At 37.2% G+C, this 22,562-nt stretch overlaps 1 protein-coding gene across 4 annotated transcripts in view; it reads right to left on the reverse strand.

The window, feature by feature from the left end:
- Positions 1-22,562, reverse strand: part of PRKD1 (protein kinase D1) — a 365,670-nt gene that overhangs the window by 11,562 nt on the left and 331,546 nt on the right. For all 4 annotated transcript variants that reach the window (XM_015143474.3, XM_015143473.3, XM_077938770.1 and 1 more), the window contains 3 exons: positions 11,842-12,003; positions 11,200-11,298; positions 9,662-9,929 (listed from right to left, as the gene is read on the reverse strand). In XM_015143474.3, coding sequence (XP_014998960.1) covers positions 9,662-9,929; positions 11,200-11,298; positions 11,842-12,003 — 529 coding nt within the window. The remainder of the gene's footprint in view (positions 1-9,661; positions 9,930-11,199; positions 11,299-11,841; positions 12,004-22,562) is intronic.

The following is a 22,562-nucleotide window of genomic DNA, read 5'->3' on the forward strand; positions in this document are numbered from 1 at the left end:
TTCTCGTACCATTGGATTTCTGGGTCTCATCTACCCGAGCCTTATTTTCAATGGGGTTATTTTTTTGTTTTGAACAATATGTTGTGAAAGAGGGACCTACAGCTGGTTCCTTTTCATGGCAAAGTGCTACTTCCAACTTAAGTGTTTAGCGTTCTGGAACACTGTTGGATTTTGAAAACATACCATGTGGTAATGGTGCTAGGCTTTTATTTAGCTTTGCTTTGTGTTTGTACTGGCTGTATTTTTCAATCTCCAATTTCTAGAGAAAAACACACTTGTGACCAATTTTATTTGAATTTACCAAGTTGAATGGCAAAAATATTTTAAATAAAATTAAGATGCCTTGATAAATTTAGTGGTATATTATGATAGCCATTCTATGCCTTGAGATACCATGTATTCTATATTCTATAGTTGAGGATTGAGACTAATTGGAAGAATAAATTATAGCTGTGCTTATCAGGAAAAAGAAGCATAAATACTACCATGGAGGTTGCCAGAGCACACCAGTGGAAGGAACTTGCGTCGCTGTTTGCATCATCACAATCTGATAATTCTGCCTTTAGTGCACTAAAGGCACTAAAGGCAGAATTATCACATTATGATGCACTAAAGGCATTTCCTATGCCTTTGCATTAAACCTAAAGTGTGTGTGTGTGTGTGTCACCAAATGTCAAGGCTTCCTGTCTGGTCTCAATTCCTGAGAATACCGACTAACCATGTGACTCTGAAGCTGAGCAGAAACAACTCAGCAGGTGACTCGGGAATAGGTGCTTCTTCAGACTTCACCTGAGAACACAGAAAATGATCTTTTGTCTGCAGGGGTCAGGGGCTCATTGTGAGACAATTTCCGAGGCTGCCTCTGTGTTGATTACTGCCTGCTTGCCTCTCTAATGGCATATAAAGGAATATCATAACTCAGAAGGAAAAAAATTGCAACTTCTCTGGGAATCTTCATGGTCCATTACTAACCTTCCTCAAATTTACTGTGTATCTCTAATTGAACACATCAATTCAATTTGATAATGGAAATGTACTATGACTCTAACAAATGCTTTCCAATCCATCACTACAGGTCTGTCATCATTTTCCTAGTGAAATGACTTGCACTGAAGCAAATTATATCTCACTTGACCAACTTTACAATTCATATCGCTTGGTTATCTGTGTCATTTCTTTTCCTCTAAGAATAAACTCTGTGGAAAACAACAGCTATATAATCAAGTCAGCTGTAGGGAAAAATCATTTACGATGTGGTTAAAATTCTGAGCAAATAAAGGAATGTAGGAAGACAGAATTCATTTGACCTTCACACTTGACTATTCTTCTTTGTGTGGACATGATAGTTGAGTGACTGAAGATTGCATCTTTCTTCAACTGCTCAGTCACACTGCAGCGATTACAGAAAAAGAACTGTAATCCTACAGCTCCTGAGTGAATATTTACATATAAATTATTATACATTATTTATTTCAAATTTTAGACACCTTTTAGACTATGCATGGAAGAATTAGAATTCTACAAAAGGTTGTACTCTATTTACTCCATTTATCTTTCACACCATGACCTTTTATTAGTTTTTTAATGAAAGTTATTGTATGCACCTGATAAAGGATCTAAATCAGTAAGACATGTACAAAAGCAAAAACAAAAACAAAAACAAAAAACTCTTATATCTCATCATTGGACCTGCTTTCTAGAGACTACCTATTTTAAATATTTAAAATTCTTCTTCTAATTAGCTCCATACCTCTAAATAATAAATGCAGTATCTTCTATACTTGTTTCATTGACCCTAAACTAGTGCTGCTCAAAGTGATCTAGGAATCAGTGCTGGTCTGAATTGTTTGTAATCAATCAATGATGAGATAAGTATATAAAGTGAGACTATGTCTTTGGAAATTTTTATAGCTATTTAACATTGCTGTCACATTTTAAATACATTTTACAAAGTACTGGTCCATATGTTTAGAAATTGAAATAAAACTGGTCTTTATCACAGATAGTTTGAGAAGAACCACTTTGAAAAAGTGTGATTTCTTTCCATCACAGATGAATAATTTCATTCCAGTTTTTCCTATCTTATTGTTTTCCTCTTTCTCCCAAATAATTTAGATATGTTAAATTATAGTAGTGGCCACCTTTGTAACTTAGAATCGTGCCTGGCACACAGTATGGAGGATATTAGATAATCTATGTGATAGTTACTAAAAACTTTAAGCTTTGGCCGGGCGCGGTGGCTCAAGCCTGTAATCCCAGCACTTTGGGAGGCCGAGACGGGCGGATCACGAGGTCAGGAGATCGAGACCATCCTGGCTAACACGGTGAAACCCCGTCTCTACTACAAAATACAAAAAAACTAGCCGGGCGAGGTGGCGGGTGCCTGTAGTCCCAGCTACTCGGGAGGCTGAGGCAGGAGAATGGCATAAACCTGGGAGACAGAGCTTGCAGTGAGCTGAGATCCGGCCACTGTACTCCAGCCTGGGTGACAGAGCGAGACTCTGTCTCAAAAAAAAAAAAAAAATAATAATAATAATAAAAAATAAAAACTTTAAGCTTTGATGGTTAAATTTTATGTTAAATGATACACATAAACACACATAACACCACTCATTTACTTTGGCAGAATCCCATCATGAACTCGGTGGATGTGAGAGCTCTTACGGCTCTCTTCACTTCTTTGTTCTCCTTATTCCTGGTGTTGTAGAAGTTTCATTATTCATATTCTTTTGCATAATTATAGTTAACTCAGACATGCTTGGTTTACAGGTCACATAAAACTTAAAATAAATAAGCAATATGTAGAGTAAGTTATATATAACTATTAACTGATAAATTCTAGGTTATAACCCTTACCTCCTATAGCCTGTAACCCCAAATCTTTAAACCTATACCCAAAGGAGAATTTAAGTATTAAAGAGATTCTCTTTTCCTACATTCCTTTATTCCACTTATTTATTTACTTTTTGAGACCGAGTCTGGCTCTGTTGCCCAAGCTGGAGTGCAGAGGCACTTGCACCCTCTACCTCCTGGGTTCAAGTGATTCTCCTGCCTCAGCCTATCAAGTAGCTGGGACTACAGGTGCGCGCCACCACGCCTGCCTAATTTCTGTTATTTTCAGTAGAGATGGGGTTTTCATGTTGGCCAGGCTGGTCTTGAACTCCTGTCCTCAGGTGATCTGCCTGCCTTGGTCTCCCAAAGTGCTGGGATTACAGGCATGAGCTACCATGTCCAGCCCCTACAATCCTTTAATTGCTTAAAATCGTGACACATATGTTAGTTGCATCTTTATTGTACACGACTTTGTTATAAAACTTTTTGTACTTCCCTGGAGTTTATAGTTGTTTCTTCTTTATTCCTGACAAAAGATACTTGTGCTTTTTTCTGTATTCTTACTATTTTTGTGGCAATCTGTACTAGAATATATTTGACATTTTGAACAAGTTACATGTCCTGATATTATATATCTGATAAAGATGATATAGATACAAAAATATTTTAGAAATGACAGAAATTTATAAATGATTTTATAAATTTTATAATGTATCTAACTTTGAATATCAGAAACTTAATTCAAAATTGTTTTAGAGTTCTAGGTTATTTCAGGGGATCTGGGCTCTAGAGCAGCAGTTTTGAAAGGGTAGTCCATGGACCATGGACTTCTTATGCTGTCAGTACAGAACAGCAGTTTAAGGGGGTAGAGCCTGGGAACTTCCATTTTTAACTAGCTCCTCTAATTAATTGCTGGCATGCTAAAGTTAAAAAAAATGTCTGCTATAGATCTATAGCTAGGCCATGACAGGTTGTTTAAAATAAGGCATTATCAAAGAGGCTCTTTGGCAAAATTATTAGAAATCTCCTGCCTTACAAATATTCTTGTTTTGAGTAATAGCTCGTTTTTCCATTTTGAATTTTTAAGCTCCACACCCCTGCGACCTACTTCTTAAGTCATAGACTGAGTCTTGCTTGCAATTTTCTGAGGTTTTTAGCACTGTCTGGGATTTACCCTTATGACATACCAGACACTACACACATGAGGGATATCTTGATCTATTTCTTGTTCTTGTTTTTAAAAATATGATGAAAGGAGGGGCATGCTGGTAAACGATAAGGTGCAATTCTCCTTAGTTGTACCTGGTCATCTAAAAATATGTTAAAGTGATACTGAGCTGCCCTTTCCACAGATAAAGTAAATTTAAAGCGAATGTTTAAAAATAGGTACACAAGTTCTTTCAAGGAACCGAGAAAGGTAACAAAATGAATGTGTTGACCACTAAGCCTAACCCAGTATGAGATAAAGTTGGAGATGAGGCAAGGCCACGTCTAATTACTGATGGGTAGTGAGGGATATACTGGATGATAACGAATGACCACTGACACGGCCATAATGATGAAATGAAATATGGTAGAATATACAACATTGCCTTAGGATAGACTGAAATGTTCCCACACTCTTTCACCATGATGAGCTAGACTCTCCTTTTGTGCAACTGTTTGTAAACATATAATTCATGCTGGAATGTTTCATTTGTATGCATGCATTTTTATATAGTTATATATGCATAACTATATATATGATGTATGTATGTATTTTGTTATATATTGTTTATAATGTATTTATTTTATAATAATTTATATTACTTAACTATAGTAAGTTATACATAAATGCATTCAGTTATATATCTATACACAATTGTAGTTTTATATATATGAATGCTTACATTTATAAAAAACTAAATACATACATACAGATAGACAGAAGAAAAGATTGTAAAGTGACTGGGACATGGAAAATGATCAATATTTAAACTAATATAGACATGCCAATCACTGTGCTAAGCAGTTTCCAGCACAATCTCATTTAATACTTACAATAACCCAGTAAGGTAGGAATTAGCATCACCATATCAGAAAAGAAAACTGAGACCTAAGAGAACAAGTAATGTGGATGAGATCACCAAGATACTAAATGGTACAGCTCACAACTCAGTTCTTTATCACAGTGTGATCCTATTTCCCAGTACTTTTAGAAATTATTAAAATTCGTGTTACTACTCTAGCTCTATGCCTGTGAAAGCATTTTAAAAATTTAATGTGACAGCATGGCTAAATCCATTAGAAAGATAATCAAGAGGATGCCAATATCCTGCATAAGAGCATCTGCATTGGAGCCAGCAGACAGGATTTGTACCCTGGCCCAACCCAGACAAGCTACTTAACCCTCTATGCCTGCATTACCTAATCTTCAAAATGCAAACAATAATAAAACAATCCTCTGAGTAAATACTCAAAGGCTGGGGTGATTAAACAAATTCACATATGTAGTGTTTAGAATAGTGCCTGGCTACAGGGCAAATGCTGTAAAAGTGTGAGCTAGTCATATTTTTTCTTTCATCATTTAATTAATTTCACTATCTCCATTTTACTGGAAGCACGATTTGGTAAGTTTTCTTCAAATTTTCTCTCATTTTTCAAGTCATACCTTATTTTGCACCCAAAACATCTATTTTTATAAAGGACATCTGTTAATGCTTTTGTGATTGTTTTTAGCCTAGCATCTTTTCCCTGCAGGAACTTCCTTCCTCCACCTGGAGGTTGTCATCATCATCCATATGGCCAATCAGAGCCAGGCTCCTGGGGCTGCTGAATGATTGTTCCCTGGGTATTAAGGGAGTTAACCATAGCCAATCAGTGCCCCTTCCAGAGACCCTACAGCTATGGAGAGATGATCCCTCTTCCACTCTGATTCATGGACAATAAGCAGCACATAAGCTTGGAGCTGCTAGGGTATCATTGCTTTAAGAAGTCATCTTAAAGTAAAGCAGAGGTGAGAGATGGCGAAACAGTAACACTTGAGCTTTAAGATCTAGCTGAATCAGAGGTTTACCTTTTGGACTTCCCAGTTGCATGAGCCAATAAAGTATCTTATTTGCCTAAGTTAGAGACAGGTTTCTGTTATGTAAACACAAGAGTCCTGTTAATTCATTGATAAAGTATTATCAGGCATATATCCAGAATGCCAGTACTCAGCTTATTAAATCATCTTAGCAGGAATAATTAATGAGCAAAATATTCTGTAGCTTCCTAAATATCAAGCCATAAGAAATTAGCACCCTTTTGGTATACAACAATGTATAGTGTAAAGAATGGAGACAAATTATAAATGATTTCCAGTCTAAGCCCTTGATTCCAAGGTCATGAAACCTCTCTGGGTTCTCTCTAATGCAGATACTAAAGCAAATCACTTATCAGAGGATTGCTGTGAGGATCAAGCAGTGCAAGGACTACTCAAGCACCCCAATATATAGGTATCATATTGTATCAAGTCAACATCTAAAATAACAGAAAAAATTCATAATAAAGAAATTTGTAATTCTGACACATCTATGCAAGTTATTAAGATCTTAGCTTACAACATTTTCTTTTGCTTTTTCATACCAGGAAAAAAAAAATACATTACAACTAGTAATATGTCCAAAGAACACTAAGGAATCCTGCACATCGTTTCTAAAATGATACAATCAATTTTTGGTTACCAGCCAGGGCAAGTGCTTAGTGTTCTGCTGTCTTCCTTCTGATGCAAATTCTTGGCTCACGCCACGCCTGCCTTTATAGATGCCTTTCATAACCTTTATCTTATTCAGTCTTTGTTAAAACCGCATTATGTAGGCGGGAATCATTTCCCATTTTACAGATGAGGAACTGAAGCCCAAAGAAGGTAAGTGATGACTACTCAGAATGGCAGACAGGACTCTCTATCTCAAACTACTCGACTGTTGACATTTTATTTTTGGCAAAATCATGGAGGTGCTTGGGTTTTTATTTCCCCGGATCTGGATTCTTAGTGTTTCTGGTGTGGTTTAAAGTATCCTGAGACTAAAAATTAATCTAATATCAGTTGTGACCACCTTGTGCCAGATACTATTAATAGTTTTGCTGGTGTGTTTGTCAGGTCCTACATGCTTAAAATTAAAATTATTTGGTCTCAACTCCATTATAACTTCTAATGATGGAATTATTTGTTCTCAATACGATAATGGGATAGAACCTGGGCCAATAACTACTTTTGTGACACCTTAACTGATATTATGATGTAATTTAACTAACTTTTCTCTATATTCAAGCATGAGTTCTATGCATACATCAGCAGCTAGATAACTTTTTTTGCCATCCAGAGCTTTAGTTCGCAAACAGTATAATGCCTGTGCCTCAAAGGCAAGAGTGAGCCATAAGGAGGTACTGAGTCATTTGGAAAAGTGAGGGTTCTATCTCCCATATGAGCTGGTCTCCATATCACTTCATCTGAGTGGTAGGAAATTTTTAGTGCTTAGACATTTCCATAGCCAAGTAAAATGTGTACTTCCTAGTCAAATATAAATGCCTTTTGAATTATCCTGTATAATTCCCTCTCGCTAAAATGCTATGTCTCTTTCTTTCTATTCTTCACTGACTGGCCTAAATTCTATCTCCTCTGAAAGTGGAGTCCTAACTGGTAAAGTCCACAGTGATTCTCCTTCCCCTGAACTTGGAGGCTCTGATTTTCCACCTAGGTAACAATTCAAGGAAATAAATTATTATTTTATCCAACATCACATAACTCGTCTCCCCAACTAACATTCAAGTTCTGTGAAGCACATCTGATGTTCTGTCCTCTACTTTCGTATTACCTACTGCGTACGTGTATTGTGGTTTCCCAACAAGTGTTTCCCGAGCCTTTGATATCTAGTCCTCTGGTGTCTATTACTAGTGATAGTTAAAAGTTCATAATCTGTAACTGTTCATTTCTGGCCTGATAGGTTTTGTCTTAATAGGCTATAGCTATATAGCAAGTCAAATTTTCACAAAAGCAGAGAGAGGGGCATCATTTGTTCCACTACTCCAAGAAAAAGGGTTTAAAAACGTGAAGGTTATTTCCCCAACGCCCAGTTCCTGTAGAACAGGAAAGTGTCTGATTGGCTTCAGTGGTATTCCAGATTTGCGTTCTGATAACAGGATCAACTTATTTTGCTGGATCTCTGAATGAGCAGTATCAGGCATAATGGTGAGCTCTATTTAGATGTAATGTTTCCTAACAAGGGTCACAAGGTTATTTGATAATTCTGTCTCCTGAGAAAGAAACATAATTACACTTTACTTTTCATCTTTGTTGAATTGTGAAAAATGTTTAATTATTCCTTTGGCAAACATGGTAGTTCTTTTGTAGGCCGCAGTTTCCTTTAAGATATATCCATCTACCTATGATTTACAACTAATTAGAGGATGTTAAAGGTTGTTGCTAATGGTAACTTACAGCTCTGATAATGGATAGCTCTTGGCATTTAATATCAATAGCAGTCTAAGAACTTAATTTCTCCTAGGCAGTTTATACATTCTTTTCTCATTTCTATACCAACATATGCAGTAACAGACATCACATAAGAGATGTTTACAAATGTACTAGCCTTTTTACATGGTGAACGTCCGAACAAATAGAATGAACCTAGAATGAGATATTGCCGGTAAACTAGAAAAGAAGTAGGGCTACTAGTGAAAGGAAGTATGTTCAGACTACCTGGGTATGAATTGTGCCCCTGCTACTTACTAGCTTTGTATTTTGACCAGTGGTGTCACTTCTCTCTCTCTCTTTTTTTTTTTTTTCTTTTTGAGACAGAGTCTTACTCTGTTGCCCAGGCTGGAGTGCAGTGGTACAATCTCGGCTCATTGCAACCTCCGCCTCCCGGGTTCAAGTGATTCTCTTGCCTCAGCCTCCTGAGTAGCTGGGACTACAGGTGTGTGCCACCATGCCCAGCTAATTTTTGTATTTTTAGTAGAGACAGGGTTTCACCATATTGGCCAGGCTGGTCTCGAACCTCTGACCTCATGATCCACACTTGAAATATAGCCACCATAGTAACACCTATTTTATGGAATTTTTATGAGAATTAAATACACTCCAACGTATGTTAACGGAGGAACTCGTTTCCGAAGTACTGAATGAGTCACTTTTTCTGCCCTGTCAGCCCCTGCAATTTCTTTTAAACAATCTTTTTTCCTTTAAGAGGAAGGAAGTGATTATTAAGAATATAACTCTAAACAATGCAATATTGCCAAGGTAATCTATTCTAAAGAAATCATCAGAGATATATATAGGAATGATACATCAGGATGTTCTAATACTAAACATAAAGAAATAACCTAAAAATTCCAGGGGAATGGCCAGGTAAAATATTACACATATTTTAATGCCACAGAGAGAAAATCAGTAGACAAAGAACTTGGTATACTAATATATGTAATATGATCATTAAAATATCAATATCATAACATTCCTGTGTTGACAATAGTTGAAAAGTTTTTAACACAGAACTAGGCACATATAAGTAAGCCTTTACTAATGATTCATTATTACCATTATATTAAGGTATAAATATTTATAAGTTCTAATGAAATGAGCCAAAATACATTCTCTCTGGTTGTTCACTTATTTCTTAATATATATAACCCAATTTCTGTTATATGTACTTGTCCCACCCAAATTAATTCGTGTCTTTGTGTTTCCATTCTGGTGGGCACTTTACAATGAGCATTTATCAAGTTAACAATTTACAATTAAATTAATTTAAATTAATAACATAAATACATAAGGATTAGATCATTATCATTTTTGAATGGAAGATATTACCTTCATGAGAGATTTCCTTCCAGGGATTTGGTGGATACATGAAAGCTGCATTCTGAATTTGATCGTGTATGTCTTCATCTTCATTAAATGGGAATGTGCCACTTAGGCTTACATAGATGATGACCCCAACAGACCACATGTCGAGAGAGCGATTGTAGCCCTTGTTCCTAAGGACCTCAGGAGCCAGGTAAGCTGGGGTACCCACCACTGACCTCCGGAAAGACTTCTCTCCAATGATCCGGGCAAAACCAAAATCACAGAGTTTCACCTGTTGATAAAAGGATTTGCAGAAATACTCTGTTCGCAATTGTGTGTGTATCTTAGTTCATGTTCACCAGATACAACCATAATATTTTAAATACTTCACCTTTACATGAAATGATATGGATTTCTTAAAGTAATAGCTATTTTCTATTTTAGGTATTTGAAGACAGTGGTTTATGTAGTGATACAAAAGTATGTTTTCATTCATAAAAATATCATCTAAACAGTCTCCCTTGGCAGGGCGCAGTGGCTCATGCCTGTAATCCTAACACTTTGGGAGGCTAAGGCAGGAGGATTGCTTGAGGACAGGAGTTCAAGGTCAGTCTAGGCAACATAGAGAGACCCCCATCTCTACAAAAAATTTAAAAATTAGCCTGGCATAGTGGTGTGTGGCTATAGTCCCAGCTATTCGGGAGGCTGAGGTGGGAGGATTGATTGAGCCTGCAAGGCAGAGGTTGCCATGAGCTGAGACTGCACCACTGCACTCCAGCCAGGGGCAACAGAGTGCTCTGTCTGAAAATAAATAAATAAATAAATAAATAAAATAAATAAAAATAAAAATAAATGAAAAAAACAAAACAAAACAAAAAACAGTCTTCCTTCTCCAAAACCCGAGAGACAAATATGAAGAAGGTAAGTGTACTCAGAAGTGGGTAATATTGTATACAAGGCATGAAAGCATTATGCAAATCAGGGAAGTGATGACCTTCACTCAAGGGCTTATTATGAGTAGAAGATGAAGGATAAGTACAAAGATGTGTCATGTCATCCACAATAATCCTCAAAATTAGCTCTGCACGGGCACATATATAGGCAGGACCGGAAGGTGTTAGGGAAGCAAGGCAGGACAGTCATCTCAGTCAGGTCACTTTGGATCTATAATTCCCTGCAGAGAGCTGGTTTCCCACTCTCTAAGTTGAGGAAAGGAAAAAAGTTTTGCCCTTGTCCTTGAGAACAACAGTGAGGTTTAATACCTTGCCCATTAGTGAGCTGGTAACATCTCTGGGACTCTCAGGTGTTGTCACTCAGGCCACTTCTAGAAAAGCCAAAAGGCATAATGAGAAGGAACTTTTGTGTATAATTAGGCTGGCTTCACCAAAAACCACAAGGCCATAGTCCCAAAGGTATAAGAAGGTAACAAATGGATAAAAATGAATAGAAAACACTTGCAACAAATAAAGGTTTTAAGGGAAAAATGGAACGTGACAAGATGCCACATGGAAGCCAGCGATGCTGTCAACTGGCTTTTTGCTGAGAGAGGCTTTTATACTTGCCTGAGGAAAAGGATCAGCTGATGCTAGCAACACATTTTCTGGTTTGAGGTCACAGTGAACGATATTTTTAAAATGAAGGTGCCGCAAAGCCACGAGTATCTATAAAGAAGAAAAATCACCAAAATAATTTCATTCCAGTTTATTAATTTCAAAATGTCTGCTACCAGTTAAAAGGCCAAGAAAAAAACTGACAATGAACATTCAAATTTCTTTATGTTAAAGACACTGAAATGAGCTAGATTAACATAGGTTTCTAAATAAATTTCAATGAAAAAATTATCCTATGATGGTATTCATACAGCAGCCAAGACAGATGTAGATAAAAGACCTATATCTAACAGGGACACCCATTCTTAAATATTCTCAAAGAATCAAAACTAAACCAATGTACATTTTAAATTTTCATGAGAAGTGTGAATACATGGACCTGCAAACATGTTACTAATTTGGTATACTGTAGAGTCTGATTAATATAGATATAAATCACATAATACCATAAAGCCACTACAACCTTTTCTAGTGTCGTTTAGACTGGAAGTAGGGACTAAACAACAAAGGCTAGAAAGCTGTGGTTAAACAGTGATCACACTTGATATTAAATATTGTATTTTTTCTGTCTCTAGTCTCTAATTTATTTCTTACCTGAGTAATTAAAAACTTCGTTATGTGCTCTGGCAACCTGCCCTTTTCACTTGACAAGATCATTTCCAGCATGTCTCCATGGAGTTTTTCCATAACAACAAACACTCTTTCAGGCGTCTCAAACATACACTCCAAATTTACAACACCAGGGTGATGAAGGTTCTATTAAAGATAAATAAAGCACTTGAAGAAAATGAGTTTTTTGATACTGTTTGGCAAGCTCGTTGATTATACAAAACTGTTCAAGCTTAGAGCTATAGAGAAACCCACACTTAAGATTTTTAACACCTCTACATTCCACATGTGCTGCCTTATATTTTTGAAATTCTAATGTCTCCAAAAAATACATCTTTACTTTCCATGCATAGTGAAATTATTTCCATGTGAAAAAATCCAAGTTCTAGCACAGTGAATTGCTAATTAGGTTTTAATTAGAATACCATATTGAGAAATCTATAATTTCTTAAGATCATCCCCAATATTAAACATACTGTCCTAACTAAGCTTACTAGGCTATTTCTATACAACTGGTAGAAATCTAATGTAGTAAAGATGAAATTTATACATGTAGTGCATCGGGCCATGCACTGATGAAGTACCTTAGTCAAAACCTTTTAGAAATGCTTTGCTACTGGTACTGGAGGCTGCAGTTTTTGACAGAAGCTTTTATACTAAGTGAAGATCATAAAAACAGCCAAAAAAAAAAATTGAGCCTATGCTTTGTCTATGATACCATCCTACCTGCTTGGCTTTCAAGCATGAAACAAATATAGCTAATCCTTGAGAAACACAAATTTGAACTGCATGGGTCCACTTATATGTGGATATTTTTCAATAACCACAGTTGGCCTTCGGTATCTGTGGGTTCTGCATCCACAACCAAGTGAGGATTGAAAATACAGTGTTCACAGGATCCAAAACCCTGCGGATAAGGAAGACCAACTTTTCCCACAGGGAAGTTCTGCAGAGCCAAATGTGGGATGTCAGTATGCATGGATTTTGATATCTGGGGCGGGGGTTCTGGAACAAATCCCATGCCAATACCAAGGGACTACTGTATTTCCACAATAAAGTAATGATTAGTAATGGTAAGCAGCATTTTGCTTGACACATTAATTGCCACATGTGTCAAGTAAAATTACTCTTAGTATTAGATGATCCCTTGTAATAATGCTTAAATCTGAATGCTCTTCTGGGTCATCGACAAATGCCTTTGATCATTTGACCTTTATCTTTTTTCTCCGCACAACAACAAATCCTAACATCACAAAAATAATTATATATTCCACTTCTATCCCAATGAGCAAGAGAAGAAAAAAATCATCGTGAACAAAAACTACCTAAACAAAAAAAGCAGGAACTAACTTAAATGTGCTAACAGCTGAAGAGAGAAAAAAATTAAATGCTTCTTTATTTTAGAAAAAAAATCTCAGTGAGTGATAAAATTGTACGTAAAATGAAATTTAAAACCTGAAATGGCTCACTGTTCAGAAACCTCACAGATGGATGCTGGGTGGTGAGCAGCAGAAGGGGCTGTGGGTGAGTCTACATTGTTGTAGTTGTCCTCTCGCTACCACTTGCAAGGAAAGCCTGGCATCAACTGGATATAGAACCAGGCTATGGCTAGCAGGAGATCTGATGATGGTAAGTTGTTTCTTAGAGAGTCCTTTTTCTACTTTGCCCATTTTGATCCCTGCCTCAGGCATCCGACGGGTCTCTTTGATTCTGATGCCTTGGGGTCAAATCATACAGCATAATAGAGCCATGGAATTGCAAGTTTATTATGAATGTGATCTGAGCAGATGCCTATACATCTACTTAATAGCCTTTAACCTCTAAAGGGCTAGAGTCATTGTTCTTTAAATCGTTGCACTGTTAACTGGTCAAATCTGGCAACTTCGGATAGACCTCACCTCCTGAGTTGCTCTCTCCTGGTCAGAGCTGAAGCACATGGAGAGAGCTGGGGTTCACAAAGCTCGTATTATCAACCCTCTTACTTTACTTTTCCTGACTACTTGCAAATAAGAGCAGATATCCAGATGGCTTTGAATATTATGGGAGGGCCAGTTGCTAAGGAGGAGACTAATATGACCATATACACTTGTTTGATAGGCACTATGGAACATGTGATAACATTGCTCATACTTGAACTTGTGCCCCAGGCTGTCTCATTTCCTTTTCTTTATATGCCTTTCCCTGTTAGAGAAGCCACACTAACTGCACAGACCACTGGCCTTTGAATTGTCAACGGTCTCAGCTGTCCTCTTTTAATCAATAATCATAGCATGAGCTTTAAGGATTACATGAGTTCTGCTAGAGTTCTGATTCTCCTAGGACAAGTCCACTATGAGATGTCCAAAGTACACGTTCCTCTTTGAGCATCTTCTTCATTCTTTTATTTTTCTATTTAATATAACTGTAAACACTTAAGCAGTGTTCTGGGGAGTCTGGCTTCCTTAAATGGCTAAGGTTTGCCATATGGGTGGGAAGCAGAAGCAATGAATAGGAAAGGAGCAGAGCAACAGAAGTAGACAGGAAGGGTAGGTGTACTCTGTGTGTGTGCAGAGGAAAAACTAGTAAGATGAACAAGAGATAAAGGTTAAGGGAGAGTGACCTCGGGGGCCCAGGGAGGGCAGGGAGCACAGGAGAGGTGTTGGAGCTGCACAGCCTGCTGCTTCTGCTGATCTTAGGTTCTGAAAGCTGGAGAAGAGGGGAGAGTCGTAATGACTGGGGAGCCCTCCTAATTAAATTATCGGAATGATGTGATTCCTTATGTTCCTCTACCTGTATTCCTCTTTTTTTCTTTGTTTTAAATGGAGTTTCACTCTTACTGCCCAGGTTGGAGTGCAATGGCAAATCTCGGCTCACCACAACTTCTGCCTGCCAGGTTCAAGCGACTCTCCTGCCTCAGCCTCCCGGGTAGCTGGGATTATAGGCATGTGCCACTGCGTCTGGCTAATTTTATATTTTTCGTAGAGATGGGGTTTCTCTATGTTGCTCAGGATGGTGTCTGACTCCTGACTTGAGGTGATCCACCCACCTTGGCCTCCCAAAGTGCTGGGATTACAGGCATGAGCCACTGCACCTGGCCAGTACATGAGTTCTTAGAGACTAAAATCCTTCACTCAATTTATTCCTTTTTCCTACTCTACGACATGACCGGAGGTGCCCCTGTACAGAGGGTAGAACTTTAATACCTGTTGATTTCCAGAATTGGGTATTTACAGAATGTTCTAAGTCAAAAGTAAGGGACAGATTAATGACAGTGTTTATTCACTGTCAACTATTTTGTGCTATGTTCACTGTCAGCTCCGAAGGGCTCTACAAATGTTCTCTAATAGCATCTTGATGTAAAGGATAAAGGAACATTTTGTTATTTCCCAATAATGGGCTTTGAATGTGGTTAGATATATAGATTTTTAAAAATACATATTCAATGAAACCTCAGACTCAAGGCCAAGTATACACAACTGATAAAAAGAAGTCTTAGAAAACTTTAAATTCATTTCACTTGGTCCTTGCTCTTTTATGAGCATATTTATACTTTACAGTTTTCCCAAAGTACATATTGAATGACAGCTGAAAAATCTTCCCAGTAGCAAAGTGATTTTGCTTTATCTGAAGAGTTGATATACAACAAGTTTATTTTAACATTTATTGTATATGGTTGAGACAAGGTCATCATAGATACTTGCTTATGAACTCTATTTTTTCTTGCATTGAAACAAATGACCAAACTTGCTTTTATATTTGATAGTAACAAAAGAAAATAAAACAGAATACATAGATCATGACTTATTTAGTCAAACTTCTTATACTGCACTGATAAGAATATGTCATTAGCCTACAGAATACATTTGAAGACTGGAAATAAGAAAAAAGTTTTAGCTATTATTTCTCTATTTTCATGCGTAATTTTTTTTTAATACCTTAAGTACAACTTTAAGATAAGTTCAACCAAGGTGGTCCATGTGACTTTTCATGAACAGTTTTAATTTTTCATATAAATTATGAAATAGCCTTTAAACCATTTCCTCCTAATGTCCAAAGTAACAGAATTATTAATAATTTTAAAATGGCAAGAAGACTGCAACATCAACTATGGCATAGTAGTGTGCAAAGAGATTTTTGCCCAACTTCTCAGGCTTTCCACAGAAATGCAGATAAATTTCATGGCAGAGCAAGCTACTACAGGACTCTCTGGCCATCTGTTTGTTGCATTTAAGTAATTTAATTTTCAGGAAATGAAACATTTGGCCAAGTACAGGAAAAAATAGTGTCCATTCACACATAACAGATTGATGACATATCCACGGGGTGAATATAAGTTGTTTCGAAGCCTGGGAGGAAATATCATTTGTAGATAAAGACAAAAACTCTCCTGACCCAAGTTGCCTAGAAAATGTGTATATAATCAATGGAAATTAGTCACTGGAAGCAAAGACTTTTATAAAAGTAATATCTCAAGAAAATAAAGAATTGACTAATTCTACTTTTTTTGTGTATATCTAATTCTCATTTATATTTTTTGATTTGTATTAAAGGATATTCTTTAATATTGATATCTAAGTACTAATATTTTTTAAGCCTAACATTGTTGCTTTATTGTAAATCTAGAGTTTATAATTTATTCCATATATGTAGTTTCCACCTTCTATCTTTAGGATTATTCTACTCAAACATATGAGAGGTAGGATAGACGAGAATTAGATTCAACCTATCTTTTCAACAGGTCTTTAGGAGCAGTGCAGTCTTAATATGGGGACTTCTGACTAATTTTCTGTCAAAGAACAAACTGACTTAGTTCATAATGAGATAGAAAAACTAAATAAAAATGTGATGAGCCTAGGATCTAAATTCTAAATGGCATGCAAATCAGAAGGAAGAATATTCCATTACACAATGGAATGGGTGGGGGCATGAGGTACAGTACTGAAGCAGTGGCCTTGTTGACTCTCATTCCTGCCAGTTTGCCAGGGTCAAGAGAAGAGCATACCTTCTTATCCATTTTCTAATTACAGTCTCTTATAATTTATGCTTCATGTCATGGTCTTAGAAATCACAATACTTTAATACCTTATTAAAGGGAAATAGACTATACTTACCTGATAGAGACTAAAAAGTCATCTTGCAGAGAACAGACAATTATAAAAGTACTTGTTAAAGATGATACCCACATTGATATAGTAAGATCTCCTAAATTCCACAGTCTTATATTCAATTGTCTTTTGGGTATGTTCATTTAAATGAACGAGGTCCAACAATGAAATCAGTGTCTCTCCACCCAAACTTAGTCTTCTAGTATTTCTTCAGTTGGTGAATGGTGAATCGCCTAGGTCAGCAACCTTGAGCTCATCCTAAATGCTCACTTCTCTTTCATTTCCAACAACCCACTGGTCTCTAAAACTAATAGAGCCCACTTCCTTCATCTCTCACACTGACGCCTTACCTTCATCCTCACCACTGCTGCCTGGTTTGAGCCCTCATCTCTTTTATAGGGATCCGCTATAGCATCCCAACTGATCTTGCCTTAGGTCTTGTTCTCCAACCCATTCTTCAAAAGCTGCCACTGTGATCTTCCCAAAGGTGATTCTGATGTTACCATCTTGCTTCAAGCCCACAAGTGAATCACCACCAACTTCTGGATAAGGTGCCTAACCTTAGTGAGGCATATGAAACACTTCAATGTCAGCTCCTTTTTCTCTTTCTGCTGAAGTATTTCTCCAGCTTCTTCTCTTCTTCACCCAAATATCCACCCTTTTTGTTGCCACCCTAAAACCATTTTTATACCAAGCCACACTCTCTCCTTTCTATGTTTTCATACATACTACCCTTCAGCCTGAACACGAACATTTGTCTGGTGTGAATATTCAGCTGTCAGGTAGCTTTCATTGACTCTCCCAGTCTGTCTCGGATGTCTCTCTACTCTCACTCTTTGCTATAATCCCCTTTCGTAACACTTATCCTATCATATTTGATTATTGGTGGACCTATTTGTCTTACTTACAAGACTACAAGCTCCATAAGGGCTATAATTTATCATTTTGTATTCCCAGTCAGTGTAAGTCTAGTGGACTGGTACATACTAAATATTCAACACAAGTTTGTTAAATTTGATTGAAAGATGAAGAGTCTCTCCTTCTCCTTACTTTTCATTAAGTGAATAATATTCTTTAAGATTTCCACAGCTTTTAGATATGCTAGTACATGTTTGACATACTTAGTGACAGTACATTTTGCATCAAATATGATATATGGTGACAGCCTCTCTTCAGAAAAAAATACAGTACATGGCTTTTTAGTTGAGTTCTCTGAAATCTGTTAGTAGGAAATTTCAGGATTCTGAGGACAAATATGCTCATAAGTAATGATTTTTTTTTGGAGACAGATTCTCACTCTTGCTCAGGCTGGAGTGCAGTGGCACAGTCTCACTTCACCACAGCCTCCCCCTCCTGGGTTCAAGTGATTATCCTGCTTCAGTCTCCTGAGTAGCTGGGATTACAGGTGCCTGCCACCACGTGTGGTTAATTTTTGTATTTTTGGTGGAGATGGGGTTTCACCACGTTAGTTAGGCTGGTCATGAACTCCTGACCTCAAGTGATCTGCTGGCCTCGGCCTCCCAAAGTGCTGGGATTACAGGCATGAGCCACCCTGCACCTGGCCAGTAATGACTTTTTTGATAAATACTAATAATATGGATGTGACTCTGAGAGATGCCACCACTGATGAGTTGCAACGATTTCCCTAGGACCAAGGATATGATAAAGACAGTCTCTTTCACTTTCTAGGTACAACCCCCTCAAAATCTACCAGTTTTGATCAGTGTTTTTTAAGATTTCAACATCTTTGATAGGAAGAAACATGATTTTCCTACTACCTAGGAGACTGGTATTTGTTTAATATCTGCTCTTAATAAGGAGATACTTTAGATTCAGATCATTCTCAAAAGCCACCAGGAAACAGTTATCAACAAGAGATAAGCAAAGTAGTAGCACAGTCAGGATATTCCCTTCCCTCCATGCCAACCCTCCTTTACATTGTGAAAACATTACTATGATTCCATCATTGTCCTGAGAATGAGAATAAAGAACTGAAAATGGGCTATTCAGATGATAATGGTCACTGTACCTCTTTTACTTCTTACTTAGAAAAGGTCTTTCAACTCCTCTTATTTTTTTATTTAACCCAGAACAGGTATGACTACAAGTAAAAGCCTGGAGACCTGGAGCTTAGTTTCAGGAGCAAGTTCTCTGAAGACAGATGGCCTGAGTTTGAATTCCAGCTCTGCCTCTTCCCAGCTTCTGCCTTCAGGTGAGTTATCTAAACTCTGAGGTGCTTCCAATTCTTATATAAAATAGGATGATAATAATGTGTCAACTCATAACATAGTCAGGTCTTATTAGTTAATGTAACAAAATACTTGGAATTGTGCCTGGCACATAGTAAGGGTTAGTTATTATTACTGGGTAAATATTATGGCATTTAAAAATGATTTGGGCCCAATGTCCCTCTTTAGCTTGATAACTGAGAGTTTACAGTAAGCCACAGAGAAGAAAACTTCCTTTAGCCTTTCACCCAACAGAGGCTGTATCAGATTAAGTATAAACTGCCACAGACTCGCACCTTCTAGTTAGTCAATCCCTGTCTTTCCCCTTACTGTGTGTGTGTTTTATTAAACAACAAATTTATTAGCTCACAGTTCTGTAGGTCAGAAGTTTGGTGAGCTCAGCTGTTTTGACTGGTCTGGGTTTCATAGACAGAAATCAAGTTGTTGGCAAGCTGCTCTCTTATCTGGAGGCTCTGAGGGGGAGAACCACTTCCAAGCTCACTCAGGTTGTTGACAGAGTCCAGTTATTTGGGCTGCAGGGGTGAGGTCCCTGTTTCCTTGCTGGCTGTGAGCCAAGTGTCTGTCTCAGCTCCTTGAAGCTGCCTGAATTCCTCATGATGTTGCTCCCCACATCTAACCAGCTACTGTGCGTGGAGTCCTTCACACACTTCGAATCTTTGTGACTACTGCGTCTCTTCTGCCTCCAGTGGGAGAAGGTGCTCTGCTTTTACGGGCTCATGTGATTAGATTGATCACACCTGAATAATCCAAATGACTCTTCCTATTATAAGGTCTGCAACTTTAATTATACCTGTAAAGCTCCTTTTGCCACCTCAGGTAACATATTTATTGGTGCCAGAGATTAAGGTGCAGACATCTTTGGCGGTGCGGGGGTGGGTGGGAGAGCATTCTGCCTACCACACCATACAAAGTCTCCACGATTTGGTCTGCCTAACACATTCCTCAATTCTAGGGCAGGAGTCTTTGTCCTTTGGAACTGAGGGAAAGAGTTCACAAACAACTGTAATAAGATTTATTTATTAGTTATATTATTTATAAATGAACACGTTCAAATACATTCAAAAGTAAAGTGAACACTATAAAGACATCCATGTATCTGCCAATCTGGATGCATCCATTTTGCCAATCTGGATGCATCTACTTTTTCACACCTTGCTTTTTTTCTTTTGATGTATCTTCAGATGGAAGACAGTATCTTTATTTGTGAAGACATAAAAGGCTTCATATTTTATTGGAAATTGTAATCATTTCAAATAATACAAATTAAAGAACAAAAGGATACCAGTAAAACAAAAAGAATACTCATACTTAATCCTCATTTAGTGAAAGAAAAATAAACTTTCAGGTATTAAAATCTTGCCCAACTTACATATTACCATTATAGTTCATTAATATTTTATACTAACATAAAAATCTTTTATTTTATTCTTATGCAGTTATGTAAGGGAAAGATGAATGAAAGGGAATGGGAAAAGTAGGCTGCTTTTTCTCAGATAATTAAAAATATGAAGCCCAAATTATACATTTTTCTCAAGGATGGTTACTTTTCTCCCTTTTTTCTTGTTGCTAACCCTAAGGTATTTTCAGGATACTATGTAACTTACTTATGAAGACGTTTTACTATAATAACATAATTATTTCCCATCATGGGGTACTTTGCTGTGTTTTCAGAGCTCACTAATGGCAGAGGTGCTTCTACTCTGAGGTCAATTAAGGGAAAGGCTGTGTGTTGTACCACATGGAAGTTCTCCTGGTCTAAAGTGAGAACAGAGGTCATTTGGTTATTGCCTATGAACACGTCCCCGTTTCATCTTTGGCTGGCAAAAAGTTTACAATTAAAACAGGATTATTCTTCATTAATCATCTTTTCGGGGGTAGCATGGTTTTGAGAAATTTCATCTACAGTATTTTAGAAATTCACATTGATATTAACTTAGAACAAATTATGTTAATACGCACTGTCAGAGGAATAAATGCACACGACATGACTTCAACAAGACCAAATAGAACAATCTACCCTCTTGTGAACAGGTGTCACTGGTTGACTGTTATATCAATGAGGTCATGATCAAATTTAACTCACTGGACTCTGAGAATTCAGAAATTCTCACATCACTCCTATTGAGAACAGTTTGCTCAAACCATCCATTGGAACTAGAGTATAATTCTACTTTTGTTGTGCCACTAACTAGCAGAGATTTATCCTGGTTTAATATAGTTCAAAATTTTGTAGAAAAAATAGTAAGTTGAAGCATCTCCATTAACTGTTAATGACAACATATATATTGTGCCCTCGTATCTAGAAAGGGAGTCAACTTTGAGGTGGCTAGCTTATAATGCACAAAGTATGATTACAATGTTTTCATCCTAAATTAGTTGTAGTATTGTGCATTCTGTTAAGTAAAATTGGCCCCAAGTGCTGGGGAGAGGTGAGGACCAATTCAATGTTTGCACAGCAAAATAAATCACTTGAGGACTAATCTGTGTGTGTGTGTGTGCATATATATACACATATATATATATTGTAAAATTTTTTGAGGCAGAGTCTTGCTCTGTCAGCCAGGCTAGAGTTTAGTGTTGTGATCTCCACTCACTGCAACCTCCGCCTCCTAGACTCAAGGAATTCTCCCACTTTAGCCTCCCAAGTAGCTGGGACTACAAGCGAGCACCGCCACACCCAGGTTTTTTGTTTTTTTTTTTTGTATTTTTAGTAGAGACAGTGTTTCACTATGTTACCCAGGCTGGTCTCCAACTCCTGGCCTCAAGTGATCCATCTGCCTCAGCCTCCCAAAGTGCTGAAATTATAGGCATAAGCCACTATGCCCGGCCAACATCCATGTATATTCAAAAACCTATCCACACACCTCACAGTCATTCTTCATTTCATACATTCTAGAAATGATTCAATCTAGATTTAGATCCAGGATTGCTGCAGACACATGATAAATATAATGAGTCCTCTCTTTTCCCTATAAAAGGAGAAGTAGCTAAATGTAGAGGGGTGAGAGGAGTATGCAGAAAGCAACACTTATAAATACTCTTTCATCATCTTTCATTTTTTCTAGCCTTTTTTGACTTTTCCACATAGAAATAGTATAAAAATATTTGACATTTTCTACCCATCACCAGGCATCCTTCAGAAAAGATGAATGGAAAATTTTAAAAACAAAACCAATCAAGAAAATGAGAAAAAAGCCACAGACTGGGAGAAAATATTCGAAAAAGACACAAATGTCTTTGTGATATAGAACTATTATCTAAAATATACAAAGAACTACTAAAACACAACAAGAAAACAAACAGCCAGATTAAAAAATGGGCCAAAAACCTTAACAGACCCCCCTCACCAAAGAAGCTATACAGATGGAAAATA

The sequence above is a fragment of the Macaca mulatta genome, chromosome 7 (genome assembly GCF_049350105.2).
Source record: "Macaca mulatta isolate MMU2019108-1 chromosome 7, T2T-MMU8v2.0, whole genome shotgun sequence".
Classification (NCBI taxonomy): domain Eukaryota; kingdom Metazoa; phylum Chordata; class Mammalia; order Primates; family Cercopithecidae; genus Macaca; species Macaca mulatta.